An 18,856-nucleotide genomic window follows, 5' to 3' on the forward strand; every position below is an offset into this window, starting at 1 on the left:
AGGGGCACAGCAGAGATAGGGGCCTGGCGTATTGACAAGAGGCAGGCTCTATGGTCTTCTACAGAGCTCAGCAGAATGCTGAAGACAGACTCTCCTTACCAACGCTCAGTCAGAATATTAAGGAGACTCTTTACACCATGAACCATCTTTCACTAATAAAGTATATTACAAAAGTGTGTGACATCCCTGTCCCTACACAATATTAACCCTTTCACGCCCGGAGGTTGGTGGGGGTTTTTTTTCCCGTTTTCGTGTCTGTTCACATAGCCGTATGAGGGCTTGTTTTTTGCGGACAAGTTGTACTTTCCATCGCCACCATTTAATATTGCATATGATGTAGTGGGAAGCGGGAAAAAAATTCCAAATGGGGTGAAATAAAAAAAAAATAAAGCAATTCCACCACAGTTTTACAGGTTTTTTTATTTACGACATTCGATGTGCGATAAAACTGACCGGTTACTTTTATTCTGCAGGTCAGTACGAATCCGGCGATACCTTATATGTATAGTTTTTCTTGCGTTTTGACCCCTATAACTTTTTTGTAATTATGTGTACACAGCTGTATGGGGGCTTGTTTTTTGCGGGGCGATCTGAACTTTTCATTCTGGGGTGTGAATGACTTTTTGATCACAAACGGCAATTCTGCCATTTGGACGCTTTTTTCCGTTTTGCTGTTTGTCATATGGGAAATATATTTTTTTATTTTTATACTATGGGTGTTTTCGCACATTGCGACACCCATAATGTGTATTTTTTTGGTTCTTTTAATTTTACTTTGGGAAAAGGGGGGTGATTTGAATTTGTAAGTTTTTTTAAACTTTATTTTTTTTACACTTTTTATAGTTCCCATAGTGAACTACAACATGCAATCATTTGATTGCTATTCTCATAGATTCCAATGCACTTGCATTGGAATCTATGACAAAAATTGCTTGTTTCCTATGGATTCCTATTACAGGCAAGGGCTCCATAGGAAATACTATGCAGCAGCCTCCTGTCATTCATAAAGACACGGGCTGCTGCATACATGCTCTGGCTCCTCTGATCGCCACACGGGGAGCCAGAGCACAACCGAAAGCTTTTGCTTTTGGTTTTCAGCGCGCTCAGATGCAGTGGTCAGTAGGGATTGACCGATATTAATTTTTTAGGGCCGATACCGATAATTTGTGAACTTTCAGGCCAATAGCCGATAATTTATACCGATATTCTGTGAATTTTCATTTTTGAAAAAAAAAAAAAATCCTACACAAATCTGCTGAAAATTAATATGTTTATTGTTAATGTGTATTTTTTTTTTTTTTGTAAATCTTTCTTTTTCATTTATACTTAATATTTAGGTGTTTTTTTTTTTACTAACTTTTAGCCACTTTAGGGACTAGAACCCTTGTCCTATTCACCCTAATAGAGCTCTATCAGGGTGAATAGGATCTCACACTGTCCCTGCTGCTCTGTGCTTTGTGCCGACAGCAGCATGGAGATTACCATGGTAGCCAGGGCTTCAATAGCGTCCTGGCTGCTATGGTAACCGATCGGAGCCCCAGGCTTAGGCTTCATGCACATGACCACAAACCACGGATCTGCAAAAAACGGAAGCCTCCTGTGTGCCTTCCGCAATTTGCGGAACGGAACGGGCGGCCCATTGTAGAAATGCCTATTCTTGTCCGCAAAACGGACAAGAATAGGACAGGTTATATTTTTTTTGCGGACCACGGAACAGAGCAACGGATGCGGACAGCACACGGAGTGCTGTCCGCATCTTTTGCGGCCCCATTGAAGTGAATAGGTCCGCATCCGAGCCGCAAAAACTGTGGCTTGGATGCGGACCAGAACTACGGTCGTGTGCATGAGGCCTTACACTGCTGGGGCTCCGATCGGAGGAGGAGGGGAGAGGGGACCCTGTGGCCACTGCCACCAATGATTAATGGTGGGGGGCGCACTGCGCCACCAATGTTTTTAATACTGGGGTGGGGGGCGCACTGCGCCACCAATGTTTTTAATACGGGGGTGGGGGGCGCACTGCGCCACCAATGATTAATACTGGGGGGTTTGGGGGGGGGGCGCACTGCGCCACCAATGATTAATACTGGGGGGGTTGGGGGGCGCACTGCGCCACCAATGATTAATACTGGGGGGGTTGGGGGGCGCACTGCGCCACCAATGATTAATACTGGGGGGGTTGGGGGGCGCACTGCGCCACCAATGATTAATACTGGGGGGGTTGGGGGGCGCACTGCGCCACCAATGATTAATACTGGGGGGGTTGGGGGGCGCACTGCGCCACCAATGATTAATACTGGGGGGCTTGGGGGGGGGGGCGCACTGCGCCACCAATGAATACTGGGGGGCGCACTGCGCCACCAATAAAGATAAATCTCTCATTTATTCATATACAGGAGGCGGGAGCTGGCTGCAGAATCACATAGCCTGCTCCCGACCTCTATGAGCGGTAGCTGCGATCCGCGGCACCTGAGGGGTTAACTACCGCGGATCGAAGCTACCGCTCATAGAGGTCGAGAGCCGGCTATATGATTCTGCAGCCAGCTCCCGCCTCCTGTTCAATTTGAATGAATGAGTAAGTTAACATCATTGGTGGCGCAGTGGTCACAGCCCCTCCCCTCCTCTTCCCATCTGTTTCTTCATTGGCGGCAGCAGCACAGGGGGAGGGAGACACTTCTTCCTTCTCCCCTGTGCTGCTGAGGGAACACAGAGCGCTAAGAGAAGCGCGATCTGTGTTCCCTATACGTTATCGGAATATCGGCAAAATAGATGCCGATACCGATAACTGTCAAAATCCTGAATATCGGCCGATAATATCGGTAAAACCGATAATCGGTCGATCCCTAGTGGTCAAGATCCCTAGTGGTCAAGACCACGGCATCTGAGGGGTTAAATGTCCGCAATCGGCATTACTGCCGGTTGCGGATATTAGCCGCGGGTGTCTGCTACAAGAAGCAGGCGGCCACCCGCAGCGGGCGCCATGTTTAAACACACGCCCAATGACGTACATGTATGTCGCCGGTCATGAAAGGGTTAAAAATCAACTGAAATGACAGTTACAAGAGTATAGTAACAGATGACTGGATTGCATATTGTCCGCATTTAGTACTTGCCTGTTGTTCCCTTGGCCTCAATAATCCCCTCAGCCGCCTTTGCCATTTCTTTACTTATAATTTCACTGTCGACTTGGTTCAGCTTTCGTGAACTCAGAGCACGTTTCTGCTTGTTAGTACCAAAGGCTTCAATCAGAGCATCAATCTATTCAACAAAGAGACATCATGAACTTAAGTATCTACAGTATACATCTGCAGTATGTTCACATCTGCGTTGGGAGGCTCGTGCAGGACTTTTTTATTTTTTTCTAAAAACAAAAACCAAACAGACACCCATTACAGGCTTGTTTGGCTCCATTGGTTTCAGTTATGTGCTAAATCCTGTACTTCTGTTCGTTTCGTTGTTCTGCTCCTCTAATTGAGATGAACAATGGAAATAACTAGCAGTGATGTGAACGTAGCCTTACAGAGATAAGTGTTGTGAGTACCATGGATAAATATGCCCCCTAAGCAGAGCAACAGGAGAAACACTGTGCAAGAAGATACACCTCATACAGGATAATACAGGTCTTGGCGCTAGGAGAGCAGAAGAGAAGGGGGATGGAATGAAGGTGAAGGGGGTTTAACAAACTGGTGCTCTTAGGGCTCTGGCCAGCTGCTCGGTGCTTCAGTTAGGGCATTTCCATATAAATAAAAAATACTGTTTTCTCAGTGATGGGGCCATAGAGTGATAATAGAGGTATAATTTTTATCAACATGATAAACTCGACCAAAGCTGTATGCTGGTTTAATAGGGTTGATCACGCTGACAGATGCTCTTTAAGCAAGACAGTGGATGGTCAAAGCATCAACCAACATAGTCACCCAATATGTTAGAGTTATTAGTTCCGCCTATACGAAGGCTAAAACAAAATCACCTCTAAGTCAGTACATCACCAATAACAAACAGGTAAACTCTTTAGAGAAGGTCTTTGAGATGAAGACTTTCTCTATTACTGTAAGATCTCCCAAAGACACTACTGGAAATCACCTGTCATCTAGGTTAGGGTCCATTCACACTTCTGTATGTGTTTTGCGGATCCGCAAATCACGGACACCGGCAATGTGCGTTCCGCATTTTGCGGACCGCACATCGCCGGCACTCTCATAGAAAGTGCCTTTTCTTGTCCGCAATTGCGGACAATAGGACATGTTCTATTTTTTTGGCGGAACGGAAGTGTGGATCCGCAAATGCAGAAGCACACAGCACATTCCGGCCCTATTGAAAATGAAGGGAACGGTCGCGGATCCATTTTGCGGACGTGTGAATGGACCCTTACCAGCAGTAAAGCGGCTATAATACAAAATGTAGTCTGATATCACACAGTATAAAATATGAACAGTATCAAAGCTGATGCTGAAAGTGTTGAACGCACCTTTTCTCCGTAAGTTTTGCTTGACTGGTCTGTGGTATCTTCAGTTTGTTGCTCCTCTGACAATCAGAAAAAAAAAATATGAACACATATACACACACAAGAGGTTGTCTGACCTTTAATAAGTGATGGCCTTATCCTCAGGATCAGCGGGGGTCCATTACCCTGCACTCCCCCGCCCAGTTGGGTGTAGCTCAGTCGCCAAAAGTTGGTATCGGAACTACACAGCTTGGTCTACCTTCTTGTGAAGGGAGTTTGTTGCTACAGCATGGCTCCCATTAGATGCAGTGCCAACGTCCAGCAATGGAGCTACACCTGAACAGCTGATCGGCGGGGGTGTGGGGTATTGGACCCCCCGCACAATCAGCTAGTGAGGGCGTATCCTAAAGTCAATATGATATTGCCCATTATTTCAACAGTCAAAAGAATCATCTTTTAGCTAGTATACAACAAAGTACATCTGGCACAGTTACATCTGTAGTCTTCAAGCACAGACTTATCCAACGGCAGGAGCTGTGCTTAGGAAGGTTCCCAGACTTAGCTTATGAAGGGGTGTCCCCCTCTGCAGTCCCCCAGAATTCCCTAACAGAACACAACCCCACAAAGCCTTACTAAAGAGCATCTCCATTATACCTACAGGTGACTGCTCTGCCTGCCAACTTAACAGGTTCATAGGATATTCCCAAATAATAGGGCATTGCATTAACCCCTTTAGGGATTTGCATGCAACTGTAGATCCATTTTAGCAGTGGTTTACAGCAAATGGGTGTACAGTTACATCCACTGGATGGTGTGGGTACAGGAGTTACACTCACACCGACTACAGTGAGTGCTGGGCACCCACTGTAACAGCTGGGATTTGAGTTACCTCTATTTGACCCCTTAGCTCCCACGTCCAATAGGAACTGCAACATCTAAGTGGTCTGACATAGGGATGGGGCCACAGCGACTGAAATCAATGGTTGTCATGGTAGCTGGCAGGGGCAGAGCAAGGCCTGCCATGGCTGTATGCCTATTATTACAGCATAGTATTATTGCCTGCAATAGCCCGAGTATACCACAGCATTATAGAAGCACCCAAACATTGTAAAGTGCTCTACTGGGACTATAAAAATAAAAAAAGTTAAAGTTTATAAAAGAAATACAAAACATGTTTACATTTATTTTGCAACGGTGTACAACTAAAAAACATATATAGTATCACAAGAATCATAACGATCTGATGGATACAGTCAACGGGTTTATTTAAATAGTCACTAACTTTTCACACAACTTTGAATAAATCAATAGTACAAGCGACCACAAGAAGTTTTGTAATAGAGAGAAATGTCTAGTTCCCATGTTATCAGCTGTTTACCTCTCCCTCTTGCTAAATGTTTTTCACTTAGAAAAATGTCTTAAACCTGTCGAGCTCGGATCAGCTCCACAGAAGGATCACATTACACATGTCAATATAAGTCTATGGAGAGGGAAGGGGGGAGTGAGCAGGAGCTGAATGAGACACACAAAGATATATCTCAGCCCAAATGCTTTATCCACAACCATACAGGCCAGTACTTCTCTGTAATGTCTTCCATGGGGCTGCTTCTGAGTAAGAGAAGGTTGGAAAGCAGATTCTCCTCTACTTTCTATGTGCACAGTATGGCAGCTAGCCGTCACCCAACATCTTCGGGATAACTGCAAACTAGATATTCAGCATACACAGGGGAAAAGTGCTAAAATGCCAGAAATAGTGCTATTTCTCATGTACACAAATTGTACTACTGATTAATGCAAAGTCTGTTGAAAAGTTAGGTACTATTTAAATGTCAGTCTAAGGGCTCATGCACACAAATGTATTTTCTTTCCGTGTCCATGCCGTCTTTTTTGCGGACTGTATGCGAAACCATTCATTTCATTGGGTCCGCAAAAAATGAAAGGTACACTGTGTGCATTCCATTTCCGTTCCGCATAAAAATAGAACATGTCCTATTATTGTCCGCATTACGGACAAAAATAGAACATGTCCTATTATGAGCCAGCTGTTCTGTTCCAGAATGCACATGGACGTCATCCGTATTTTTTGCGGATCCGTTTTTGCAGACCGCAAAATACATACAGTCGTGTGCATGAGCCCTAAAGGGGTCAGATCAGTGGGGGTCTGACCCTTAGCCTCCCCTCCCCACTGTCGGGGAGTCGCCAGTGCCAGACAATAAACAGTGCACAGAAGGCTCCATTAATTTTTTTGTTTCCTGCACTAGCGCACTGCAGCACAGCTGCAAATGGTGCAAAAAATGGTAAATGGTGCAAAAAAACAAAGGCAGAATTGCTGATCTCCCTTACCCCTACAATAAAGAGTTAATAAAACTGAATTAGTTATGTGTACCCCAAAATTATGCCACAAACATACATCTTGTCCACCTAGAACAAGGCATTACATGGATACCTCAATGGAAAAATACCTCTCTCAGAAGGAGAGTATTAAAAAATAAAAATAAATAATCAGCAAACCAAAACTGGCTGTGGTGTCACAGTATAGACCCTGTGTACTTTCCTGCAGCAGAATTCTGTGGAAAATCCGCAGCATTTACAGTAATGACAACATGGATGGGATTCTGACAAATTTCATCCAAGCACAAAAATCTGCACATAACTTGTTCAGTCTGCAGCACAGTAATTTATGTTGCAGATTCCTGCTGCGGCAAACCCCATTTCCGTTATTAATTCCACAACAAAATCTGCATCGGATTTTGCTGGAATGGAGTTCCGGCATACACGCTGCAGATATTCCACTCCGGAGAATCCACAGCACATATGCCATGTGTGGCCGTACCCAAATGGCGACTCCCACTGTATTTGCAGAGTTTGCAGCTCCATCTGACACCATTATTAAGTTTCTCACCAGCACTGCTGTCCTCCAATATTGGCTGCATGTTAAAATGCTCAGCGTCATACACCTCCATCTTTCCAGTCTGTTTATTCCGTACGCCAACAAAATACCTGAAATATCAACAAATAGATTTTTACATCTGCCATATTCTATTCACCAAACCACAGGAGCTGACCATCCCAATCCTCTGGAGTTTGTCACCAATAAAAAAAAAAATATATATATGAGATGCACCATTCTAGCCCGTGACCACAGAGGCCATTAATTGGCAGCAGTGGTCACCGGACCAAACCACTTCCAGTGCAGCGGGGACCCAAAATGGCTGGGAAAGGGACACAAGAACAGCGGTGAGGTTAGTGGTTTCTATTTTTTTTTTATTTGGCAAAGGTTCTGAGGATTAGGTTGGTTGGCCCTGTAAAGAGATGTTCATGTTGTGACATTGTAAACTAGACCTGCCCTATTTATCTAAGTGAGACTTTCAGGAATCTATGTGCTAGCCTGTCTGATTAATGTGCTCCTACCTGCACAGGGAGCTGGACTTCAACGCTTCAGGTGTGAAACTTTTTCCGACATAATTCAGTCTTTCTGTTTCTGCTGTCTGTAAAATAAAAGAGATTATAAAACATCTCATACAATTCATGAAGAAGGACCTGTCCCCTCTCCTGACTTTGGGTAACTCCGTGCATTCGCTATGCAATAACGATGCCGGAGCATCTTTTCATATAACTATGTTGTGTCATTCCTCTATTATGACTACTAGAAGTTTTTGTATGAATGAATTGCCAGCAGTATGCAATAAAGGTCCAACTAGGTATTACCAGTGTGTGTGAAGGGGAGGGTCACTGGTTGAGTCATAAGAGCAGATTCTCCAGAATTGGTATAACATGGTAGTGACAGGTCCTCTTTCCGACCTGTATGACTAATGGCGTGACATCCTGTTCAGTCCTCAGAGCTGTGTTCACCTGCAGACAACTGTAATCAGAATGTTTCTGTCCTTGGTGACAGACAGGGTTTTTGACAGGAGGAGCACACAGTTACCATATGCCTTCTATCAAACTGCGGCAACAGATGTACTGCAGAATTTACAAGACTTACCAACATGCCAAGAATAAAAAATAAAAATAAAAACACACAAAATAAAATACTTATTGCAGCACACGTGAACCCCCCCCCCCCCCCCCCCCCCCCCGTTCCAGGGGTTTACAGTTGCAGTGGACCATGTGACCATGGTGAAGTGAAGTAAATAAGGCTACTTTCACACTAGCGTTCGGGGCTCCGCTTGTGAGTTCCGTTTGAAGGCTCTCACAAGCGGCCCCGAACGGATCCGTCCAGCCCCAATGCATTCTGAGTGGATGCGGATCCGCTCAGAATGCCTCAGTCTGGCTCAGTTTGGCCTCCGTTCCGCTCAGCAGGCGGACACCCGAACGCAGCTTGCAGCGTTCGGGTGTCCGCCTGGCCGTGCGGAGCCAAACGGATCCGTCCAGACTTACAATGTAAGTCAATGGGGACGGATCCGTTTGAAGTTGACACAATATGGTGCAATTTCAAACGGATCCGTCCCCCATTGACTTTCAATGTAAAGTCTGGACGGATCCGTCTGACTAACTTTCACACTTAGAATTTTTTCTGAACTATAATGCAGACGGATCCGTTCTGAACGGATACCATCGTTTGCATTATAGGAGCGGATCAGTCTGTGCAGACACCAGACGTATCCGCTCCAAAGGCAAGTGTGAAAGTAGCCTAAGTCCCGGCTATAGAATATAGCTACAAGCAAGCCGACGTGCATCAGAGTGGTGGGGAGCAGGTAAGTATGGTTCTTTCCTCAGCAGAGATGAGGCTGAGGGTTAAAACTTCAGTATTCCTGTACAACCCCTTTAAAAGGGGTTGTGCAAGAATGGGGAGTTTTTGGCAAACCCCCCCAATTTTGCTGGACCTGCAAAGGGAAGATGACTTACCTGCTTCCCTGCTCCTTCTCCTGCAGGCCTCGACTCCCCTAGCTGGGCATTAGCAATGTCAGCATTCGGTTTGACATCGCCGCAGCCAATCACTGGTAAAGGTGATCTCCCACTCCCTTTGCATCATGACAAATGGTCACATGATATAAGAGGAGCTGGACACCTCCACAGCCAGTGATTGGCTGCGGCAATGTCAAACTGGATGTTGACACTAGGAATGAGCGAATCGACTTCGGATTCCACTTGGAACCGAACCAGAGTTCGGGAAATGTTTTTTTACAGTAGAAATTAATTTATGAAGTTATTATGCGAAGTCCGAAGTAATAACTTCGGCTCATAGGAGCAAATACATTCTAATACTGTACGGAGCGCTCGCTCCGTACAGTATTCAAACTAAGTATTATGCAAAACACCCGAAGTCGATTCACTCATCCCTAGTTGACACCACTAGAGCATTGCAGGCCTGCAGGGAGACTGCACCGGGAAGCAGGTAAGTCGTCTTCCCTTTTCAGGTCCAGCAGGATGGGCTACACACAAAGGGGGGAATTTATCGTGAGGGGAAAATTTGAAATCTGTTTTGCTCGAGTCTGCGTTGGAGCACTTTATGCCACATTGATCAAATGTCTTATGTCACTTGATAAATTTGTCTTATCCTTAGACCTGACAATTTTGTCTAGAAGATACTCCAGTTCTTCTACTCCACCCTCCTCCTGGAGTGAGATTGCGACTTTTTTGTGACTCAAAAAAAGTCTCAATAAGAAAACACAACATATAGGCAAAAAAAAAAAAAAAAAGTCTCAATGATAAATGTGGAGTGAAACTCATTCACATAGCTAACCACACCCACATTACAAAACTGGAGTGAGTGGTGTAAAAATGTAAAGAGTTGCAAAATTTTGCCCAAGAAAGTGCAGAAAGTCACAATATTTTTGCGACTTTTTGGTGCTAGAATTCTGGAGTAAAAGCATGATAAAATCAGGAGCAAAGTGTTTTTGGTGTTCTGCGTTTTAGGCTAAGGCTGCACAGACACTTTTTGTAGCACAACTGCTGACAGCTCTAGGAAGGAGCTTTAACGTGAGTAGGGACTTTTGTGCTGCCACAAGTTCCCCTTAGGCCTCTTGCACATAACCGTATGGCTTTTTCAGTATTTTGTTGTCCACAAAAAACAGATCCGCAAAAAATACGGATGACGTCCGTGTGCATTCTGTTTTTTTGCGGAACGGAACAGCTGGCCCCTGATAGAACAGTACTATCCTTGTCCGTTATGCGGACAATAATAGGACATGTTCTAACTTTGAACGGAAAGGAAAAATGGAAATACGGAAACAGAAGGCATACGGAGTACCTTCCATATTTTTTTTTTGCGGATCCATTGAAATTAATGGGTCCGTATACGGAACGCTAAAAACGGAACGTAAAAAAAAAAACATTTGTGTGCAAGAGGCCTAAGGCTGAAGGGGTCTCTTCTCACCGCAGGGCGATGCTTTACATTCCCCCCTTTGTGACAGCAAGGCACCTGCCCTGCTCCCTCTAGATTACAGGAGCATTAACACAATCTAATTACTATGTATAAATATATCAGGGGTCAGTACAGAGATCTATCCCATCATCTATTTATCCCCAGGACTGTGACGAGGGGACCTCCTCTGCATCTGGAGGAAAGAAGGTTTGTACACAAACATAGAAGAGGATTCTTTACGGTAAGAGCAGTGAGACTATGGAACTCTCTGCCTGAGGAGGTGGTGATGGTGAGTACAATAAAGGAATTCAAGAGGGGCCTGGATGTATTTCTGGAGTGTAATAATATTACAGGCTATAGCTACTAGAGAGGGGTCGTTGATCCAGGGAGTTATTCTCATTGCCTGATTGGAGTCGGGAAGGAATTTTTCCCCCCTAAAATGAGCGAAATTGGCTTCTACCTCACAGGGGTTTTTTTTGCCTTCCTCTGGATCAACTTGCAGGATAAGAGGCCGAACTGGACGGACAAATGTCTTTTTTCAGCCTTATGTACTATGTTACAATGAAACCCGAAGATGTCCCTGCACACTCAACATCCCAAAACTGTGGCTGGTCGTTAAGAGGTTAAACAAGCTACAGGGTGCAAGACTGCGGCATTTTGATGCACGCAATTGGTTTCCATAACCCAGACTGAGACAGCACTTCTTTGGTACATCTTGGCTGAAATAAAAAGCTACGTACCAAAAATGATGATAAGATAAAATATTTAATCAGCAGCAAAATTTGACTGATTGGGGTCCAGGCTCTGATTCCCATGGACAGAGACGTGTACTCCCAGAAGAAGCAGGTAATGGAAACGCTCTGTACACAGGGCAATGAATAGCCACCACTGCTGCGGTCGGAGAAAGCGGCTTTCGGCATTAGTGACTATAAGAATGGTTTGCATGCGGCGCACTTACCAAAATCCTTTGCTTTTTAGTCTTGTTTTTATATAACGTAAAATTGACATTTTCTGGAGTCTGAATGCTGCCATTGGCAAACTGAACTGCAAAATAATCAGAAGAATACAGAGTTACTTCTAGTGTGAGAATTCATGTAAAGCCAAAAAAACTGAGCAGATTTCAGAGTGGAGAAGGAGGTGATCAATCTGTGCACCTACTCCGTCTGCGCAAGACCTCTACACTGCTCCTATCACTGGCCTCGGGAACAGCCCTGCCGACCCACAAACACTCTGCAATCAGCCCTTTTATGCAGGCAGAAAAATCATCTTTTGTCCCGGGGGATGCTCTGACCGAATGGCTGCAGGACTGGTCCAATCATTCACACGCTCGGGCAATTATCTGCCGGCGTGAAAGTCCTAGAAAGGAGTGCTGATCAGTGTTACACGGGGAGAAGGACCATAAGGCCCCTTGCAGACGAGCGTGTCCGGACGCGTTGCGGCAAACCCGCGTGAGTAGGTACCCAATTGCAGTCAGTTTTGACTGCGATTGCGTTCCGTTTTTTTATGGCGCGGGTGCAATGTGTTTTGCACGCGCATGATAAAAAAAATGAATGTGGTACCCAGACCCGAACTTCTTCACAGAAGTTCAGGTTTGGGTTCAAGGTTGTGTAGATTGTATTATTTCCCCTTATTACATGGTTATAAGGGAAAATAATAGCATTCTGAATACAGAATGCATAGTACAATAGGGCTGGAGGGGTTAAAAAAAAAAAAATTTTTAACTTAACTTAATCCACTTGCTCGCGCAGACGGCATCTCTTCTGTCTTCTTCTTTGAGGAATAGGACCTTTGATGACGTCACTGCGCTCATCACATGGTCCGTCACATGATCCATCACCATGGTAAAATATCATGTGATGTGGACCATGTGATGAGCGCAGTGACGTCATCAAAGGTCCTATTCCTCAAAGATGAAGACAGAAGAGATGCCGGCTGCGCGAGCAAGTGGATTAAGGTGAGTTAAATTTTTTATTTTTATTTTTTTAACCCCTCCAGCCCTATTGTACTATGCATTCTGTATTCAGAATGCTATTATTTTCCCTTATAACCATGTTATAAGGGAAAATAATAATGATCGGGTCTCCATCCCGATCGTCTCCTAGCAACCGTGCGTGAAAATTGCACCGCATCCGCACTTGCTTGCGGATGCTTGCGATTTTCACACAGCCCCATTCACTTCTGTGGGGCCTGCGTTGCGTGAAAAACGCAAGATATAGAACATGCTGCGATTTTCACGTAACACAAAAGTGATGCGTGAAAATCACCGCTTATGTGCACAGCCCCATAGAAATGAATGGGTCTGGATTCAGTGCGGGTGCAATGCGTTCACCTCACGCATTGCACCCGCGCGGAAATCTCGCCCGTGTGAAAGGGGCCTAAGGGTATGGCTACATGCACATGACCGTATGTGTTTTGCCGTCCGCAAATTGCGGATCCACAAAAAAAAAAAAACCGGATGCCATCTGTTTTTTCTTTTTGCGGATACATTGTAACAATGCCTAAAACAGACAAGAATAGGACATGTTCTATTTTTTTTGCGGGGCTACGGAACGGACATACTGATGCGAACAGCACACGGGGTGCTGTCCGCAATTTTTCGGACCCACTGAAATGAGCGTGTCCGCATCCTATCCGCAAAAATAAAAAAACGGAACGGTAACAAACAACATTCTTGTGCATGTAGTCTATATTGGTGGATTAGTGGATGGCGAGGGAAGGTAGGTGACCAGTATCGCCGCTGTGCAAGGAAAACCAGTCAAGGGGATGTGAGCAGAATCGCCTCTGCAGCCTGGTAATTTGTAGGACCAGGAATCCCCATAGTTCAGAACCTCCTGATCATAAAATGTTCTCTCCTGGCCAAATTTCAAAAAATAAACAAAAAAATATTCAGGAGGAATAACAGAGGAGGGCACAATGCAAGAGAAGATGCAGAATTGTTCATTCATGAGGTGGTGACAGGTCCTCTACAAGGGAGTGGTGATGAGTGACATGGGCCAGACAACCGTAAGCTGGGCCAGATCACGCGGTGCTCTCCCAAGGTCCTGACATACTGAATGCCCATGAGAACTATTTAATGGCAACCGTCCTGGAATCACAAGCTCTATGTCCTCTGACATGAGTCCACAGTTTCATGGACAGCTGGGTGACAACCAATATAGCCCCCTCACAGCTCCCATAACACCTGGACATAACACATGACGATAGATAGAGATCTCTCCTGGGTCCTGTATCTGCAGATGGAGTCACGTGTTCTCTATGTAATATACATTCTCACACATGACTATAGATAGATATCTCTCCTGGGTCCTGTATCTGCAGCTCCATGACTGACACAACATGGGGTCACGTGTTCTCTATGCAATATAAATCCTCACCCAGCAGCGCGGGCCGCTCCGGGTCTCCTCGGTATTCCCAGGTAGCTTTACCAGCCATGTCTCCTCCTTACACGTGTGCTGAGGAACTTCCTCCAAGGCTGTGGGAGGAACCCAACAAACTAACGAATGCTACAAAGAGGGACCGCTGCCTTCGCTCCAGGCGAGTACACGGCAGACTGCGCCCTCTGCTGGCACTGCCCGCAAACATACACGTAAATCCAGGGAGGGCTTACCCAGTTAGATTTTTTTGTACATGTGGTTTACGGGCAACATTTTTAAGCCATATAATTTGCTAAAATAAACCTAACTTGTCACACATATATGTCATTTTCAGCGGTGTAAAGAAAAAAAAAAAACGGAGGAAAGTCCCAACCATACTGGAAGGAATACATTATACACTCATTTGCAAAAAAAAAAGCATGCAGCCAGGAAGAAATGTGGGATTGCTGCAAAACTTGGCAAGCAATTATGTCTCAGCAGATATGTAAATGATTACAGGTATGGTCTGATTAGACACTGAGTCATGCCACAAGAAGACATAAAAATGCGTCCCCCTCTGCCCTAAAAAAAAAGGCTCTCAGAGGCTACTTTTGGGTAATGTACCTCTTGATGACAGATCGTTGACTGCTAAACATGCCCCTGTGACGCACTCAACAACATTTCGTCCACTTGACAGATTTTGCGAAGGGGCGCACCGTTGACAAATAGCTCCAGGCATGTTGCTGGAGTCATCCTTCTGGTAGCATTATGCCATCGCTACAGTGAGGGCCACCCTTGTGGTCATAAAGAATGTCGTGATGTTTACTTTATGTTCCTGTGATGTCTCTTCTTACTGCAGCTATATGGATCTGGTTTCCTGTGTGAGTCATGTTGTGTGCTGTGTCCGTTTGTGTTTGGTCTGGACAACAGCATTTGAGCACGGGTTCCAGTCAGTGTGTCTGTGGCAGGTAGGTGTGGAAGTGTTTCACTCACCTGCCATATCCTTATGCTGTTGATGTTCCCCCTTCCTTGCAGCTTGGCCAGTGAGACTCCTGTTCGTCCCTGTCCTGGAGGAACAGGTCGTCTTACCCTGCTCCTAAGTTCAGGGATCCCTTGAGGGCTAGTAGGGACCCGAGGTTACGGAGTATGAGCCCTCCTACCATCAGGGTCGGCTCATACAGCTAGGAGTTAGGGTCAGAGTTAGGGACGCTGTAGGAGGTGACCTGCTCCCTAATTCTGTTGTTTCTGGCCTAGCAGCTTCCCTTTCCGTTAACATCGCACAGATGAGAGTTTCCCCCACTCTCATCCATGGCAGGTGGCCAGACGTCTGGTTTTCAGGCTCCCTGTCCTCCGTCCCGCACAGTGCCTGGACGGACAAAGGGATGTCCACCCTTTCAGTAGCTCAGCATTGTGCTGTCTGAGCGTGAGCTGCAGCAACTGATCGAGGCTTCTCTCACCCCCAGTCATTCACTAGAGCCGCAGTTATGGCTCCCTGTGGCTGACTGAGGGGGAGAGAAGCACCCCGGCTGCCCCCTGCTCACCTTTGTAACATCCCAGAGTATGTCGCTAAACTCTTTCTCCCCGCTACAACATGTTAGGTGTATATATATTGTCATCTGGTGTAATCTAACATTGCATTCTTAATTATATGTATCTTCTAGGCCTGTTTTATATATTATGCTGTAATTTCCATGTACACCAGCAGGTGGCAGCAGTATGTAGCAGGATCTTAGCCAGTTTAGTATATCTGGACTGGAATAGTACATTCCAGTCTAGCCCCCCTTCTTTGAGCAGAAGTGGGCTGGCCCATGTCCTGTCTCATGGGGAGGAAAGGAAGTTCTAGTTAGTGTACCAGCCAACCCGGCTAGGGGAAGGCTGTGTTAGTAGGAGTTCCCAGTTACAGGGATCCCAGCCCTGGAGCCAGCCTCGGCTGAGGCCAAGGATCTCCCTTCCCAGACTGAGCCATCAGCCTCAGTGCTGGTAGAAAGCAAGCAGCACCTCCAGTCCTCCAGGAAGAGCATTCCCTGTGAGCATAACTGTGAGTAACAGATCCAGAGACCAGGAGAAGCCAAATTCCTCCTCAGCTAGTCAGGCCCATATCAAGCAGAAGATAGATACCTGCCAAATTCTCCAGGCATATGATAAGAAGCAGAAGAGATATTGATCCCTGCCATACATTGCCAGAAACCTGCTGGGACCTAAGGCTAATGCTGTACCTCGTATGGATTAAAGCTGCCATTCAGTAAAGACAAGTTGAACTGAATTACAAGACTGGATCTCATTCATTACTATCAAGTTCCTCAATTACTCCTACTAGCAACACTCAATTTATTGCAAGTGAGCTAGGATCCAGGAGTCCAGCCGTACCAAGGTAGGAGACACCATTGACACTACATAGAGACATTATCCCCACTCTGGCATTCCTCACCTGGTACGTTTGTTACAACATCTTAAAGGGCCCTGCAACAGTACCCTGCGCACATTGCAATTGGCGTCACGAACAAACCATAGACTTATATATACACAAGCTCTGACCCACTGCATAATTGGCCACCGTACCACGGTCCTGCTTATTGCATTAAGTGGCGTCACGAACAGGATCGGATCGAATTGTGTGCCTATCCCTGCCAACAGAACCAGATCCAATCGTGCTACAACAAGAACCGGATCTAATTGCATGTTTCACAGTATTGCAAGAGCTGCATATTGTGTAAAAACCCTGAAAAGTGACTTTATTGCCTTGTTGCAATGCCAGAAAGCGCTAAACGTGTGCTCCAGCAGTCCAAGGGTTAATTCGTCATATTCGTAAAATGGCGCTTCTTCTACATGCCCTGAAGCGGGAAAAGTCAAGAACACACTCTCAAGAGCGCGAAAATGCCGAATACGCCCCCCAGAAGCGGGAAAACTTTGTAACGCCCTCTCTGGAGCGCGAAAATGTCGACTACGCCCCCCTGGAAGCGGGAAAACGAAAGACTGCCCCCAGTGAACTTTCTATTGCGAGCCGAGGGAATAAAGACTCCTCCCTCCGGGCTCCACCCTCATCTCTGGCAGTCTGCTTGTTCGAGGAGGCAGGAAAGATGGCGTACCCTCGTCCCAAGTGGAACCAAATGTCCATTGGTGGAGAGCCCGTATATGAGGAGTACCCACTGGAGATCCAGGTCTCTCAATTACTACAGAGATGCGGTCCCTCTATCTTCGGTACCAGCCCGGAGGCAGTGGATCCCTCCGTAGCTAAAGAGCCTGTGCCGCTTACCCTGGCCAACGCCCCTGATGTTCCGGAGAAGACCGCTGTCGACATCCTGGTCCCTGCGGTGAAAAAACAGGACTTAATCGAGTTCCCGGAGACTGTATATCCCTCCGCCAAGTCAAGTGCCAGTGCGGAAGACGACGCACCAGTCAAGATGGGCGCTGACGTCGTACCTGCTCCCGCGGAGGACGCCGCTGACGTCGCCGCGGCAGCCATGGATGAGCCTGCACAACAGACTGCAACTGAAGTCCATGACGACAACCAGGAGGCACCGGAATCGGCCGCGACTACAGGTAGGAGCTGCCGCGCTCCCTGAGGCCCCGGTCCGCATCTGCCCCTGCACCGCGTCCTGCGACCCCAGCAACCGCCTAGGCCTGCTCCACTGGAGACACCTCCTGGTGCGGCGGAGGCGGCTGGCGTTTCCACTCCGCCGCCCAGCTCCACTCCCATGAAGCCAGGGAGTCTGAACCCTGAGGTGCCCCATGAAATAACCGCTTTTGCCCAGACGGCCTGGGAGTACAAATCTGCCGTTGAAGAATGGGTAAAGCAGGTGGTGGAAGACCCTCAGCCAGGAGACCCCAGATTAACCCGACGGACCGGAACCGTTCTCTGTAGAGAGGGGGGTTGGTTTCCTCCAAGACAATCATTCAGGATCAGAAGTTTTCGTGGGCTGACGTTCAGTTAAACGGCACTACCTGCCACAGGCCCGTCACAACTTGTACGTGGGGGATCAGGTGGAATACACCCCCATGCGTTCAGTACAGGGCCCCTTTGCTGCTGGCGTAACCCTACTGGACAAGCCACTCACCCCTGCCGTCACCCCAGAGACCTGGCAGGAGGAACCAGGCTCTGCGGGTAAGACCAGATGCTTGCAAGAGACTCCTGATAGCCGGCTACGTTTTAGGGAGCAACCCCAGCCAGAGACTGCACCTCTCACCTAGCCGCACCACCAACCCTGAGGGTAGGACAGATTAACAATTCCGTCCTAACCTTTAATCCCAGAGTGCAGCCATACATTCTGCCGTGGAAGCAGCCTCAGGCCCCTGCTGTATCCCTACCTGAGCCCCTTCAGCCAGAGGTTCTGAGCCCCTCTGCACCGGCTGGGGATTCCGGATTACAACAGGTTACAGCAGCATTTTCCAGGCTATCTGCACAGCCAATCCAACCAGCCACCACTAGAGGTCAGTGGCGCACCACAACCGCTGCTACTATGAGCTACCACCAGAGGCAGTAGCGCCCTCTTATGTGCTTTAGTAGCTCGAGTAGTGAGGAGGACATGGATGCCCTCCTCTAAAATGTGTCCTACAACAAAAGAAGTGACATTTGGGAGCCACGTCGTGGACTGATTCCTGACGGGTGAGGACCTGTTGGCCTTGTGTGTTCTAATGTTTTTATGTTTCAGGTTGCCTGGTTAGTCCTCACCCTGATGGTCATGCTCAGTAAGGACTCCCCCATCAGTACTTAACCCCCTCATGTCCAAGTTCATCGTTTTATCCCCTTTCTCAGGT

The 18,856-nt window shown here is 46.7% G+C and overlaps 1 protein-coding gene and 1 long non-coding RNA gene across 3 annotated transcripts in view; one reads left to right on the plus strand and one right to left on the minus strand.

Moving 5' to 3' along the window:
* Positions 1–14,258, minus strand: part of POLR1E (RNA polymerase I subunit E) — a 40,076-nt gene extending 25,818 nt beyond the window's left edge. For both annotated transcript variants that reach the window (XM_040417353.1, XM_040417352.1), the window contains exons 1-6: positions 14,123–14,258; positions 11,707–11,792; positions 7,853–7,929; positions 7,344–7,441; positions 4,466–4,521; positions 3,111–3,255 (exon numbers count right to left, since the gene is read on the minus strand). In XM_040417353.1, the coding sequence (XP_040273287.1) occupies positions 3,111–3,255; positions 4,466–4,521; positions 7,344–7,441; positions 7,853–7,929; positions 11,707–11,792; positions 14,123–14,180 (520 nt within the window). In that variant the 5' untranslated portion in view covers positions 14,181–14,258. The remainder of the gene's footprint in view (positions 1–3,110; positions 3,256–4,465; positions 4,522–7,343; positions 7,442–7,852; positions 7,930–11,706; positions 11,793–14,122) is intronic.
* On the plus strand, positions 1,634–13,404 carry LOC120989320. The gene is made up of 2 exons (XR_005776250.1): positions 1,634–1,687; positions 13,266–13,404. It is a non-coding gene; the product is annotated as an uncharacterized LOC120989320 (long non-coding RNA).
* Positions 14,259–18,856: the final 4,598 nt, after the last annotated feature.

This window comes from Bufo bufo, chromosome 2 (genome assembly GCF_905171765.1).
Source record: "Bufo bufo chromosome 2, aBufBuf1.1, whole genome shotgun sequence".
In the NCBI taxonomy this organism is placed as follows: domain Eukaryota; kingdom Metazoa; phylum Chordata; class Amphibia; order Anura; family Bufonidae; genus Bufo; species Bufo bufo.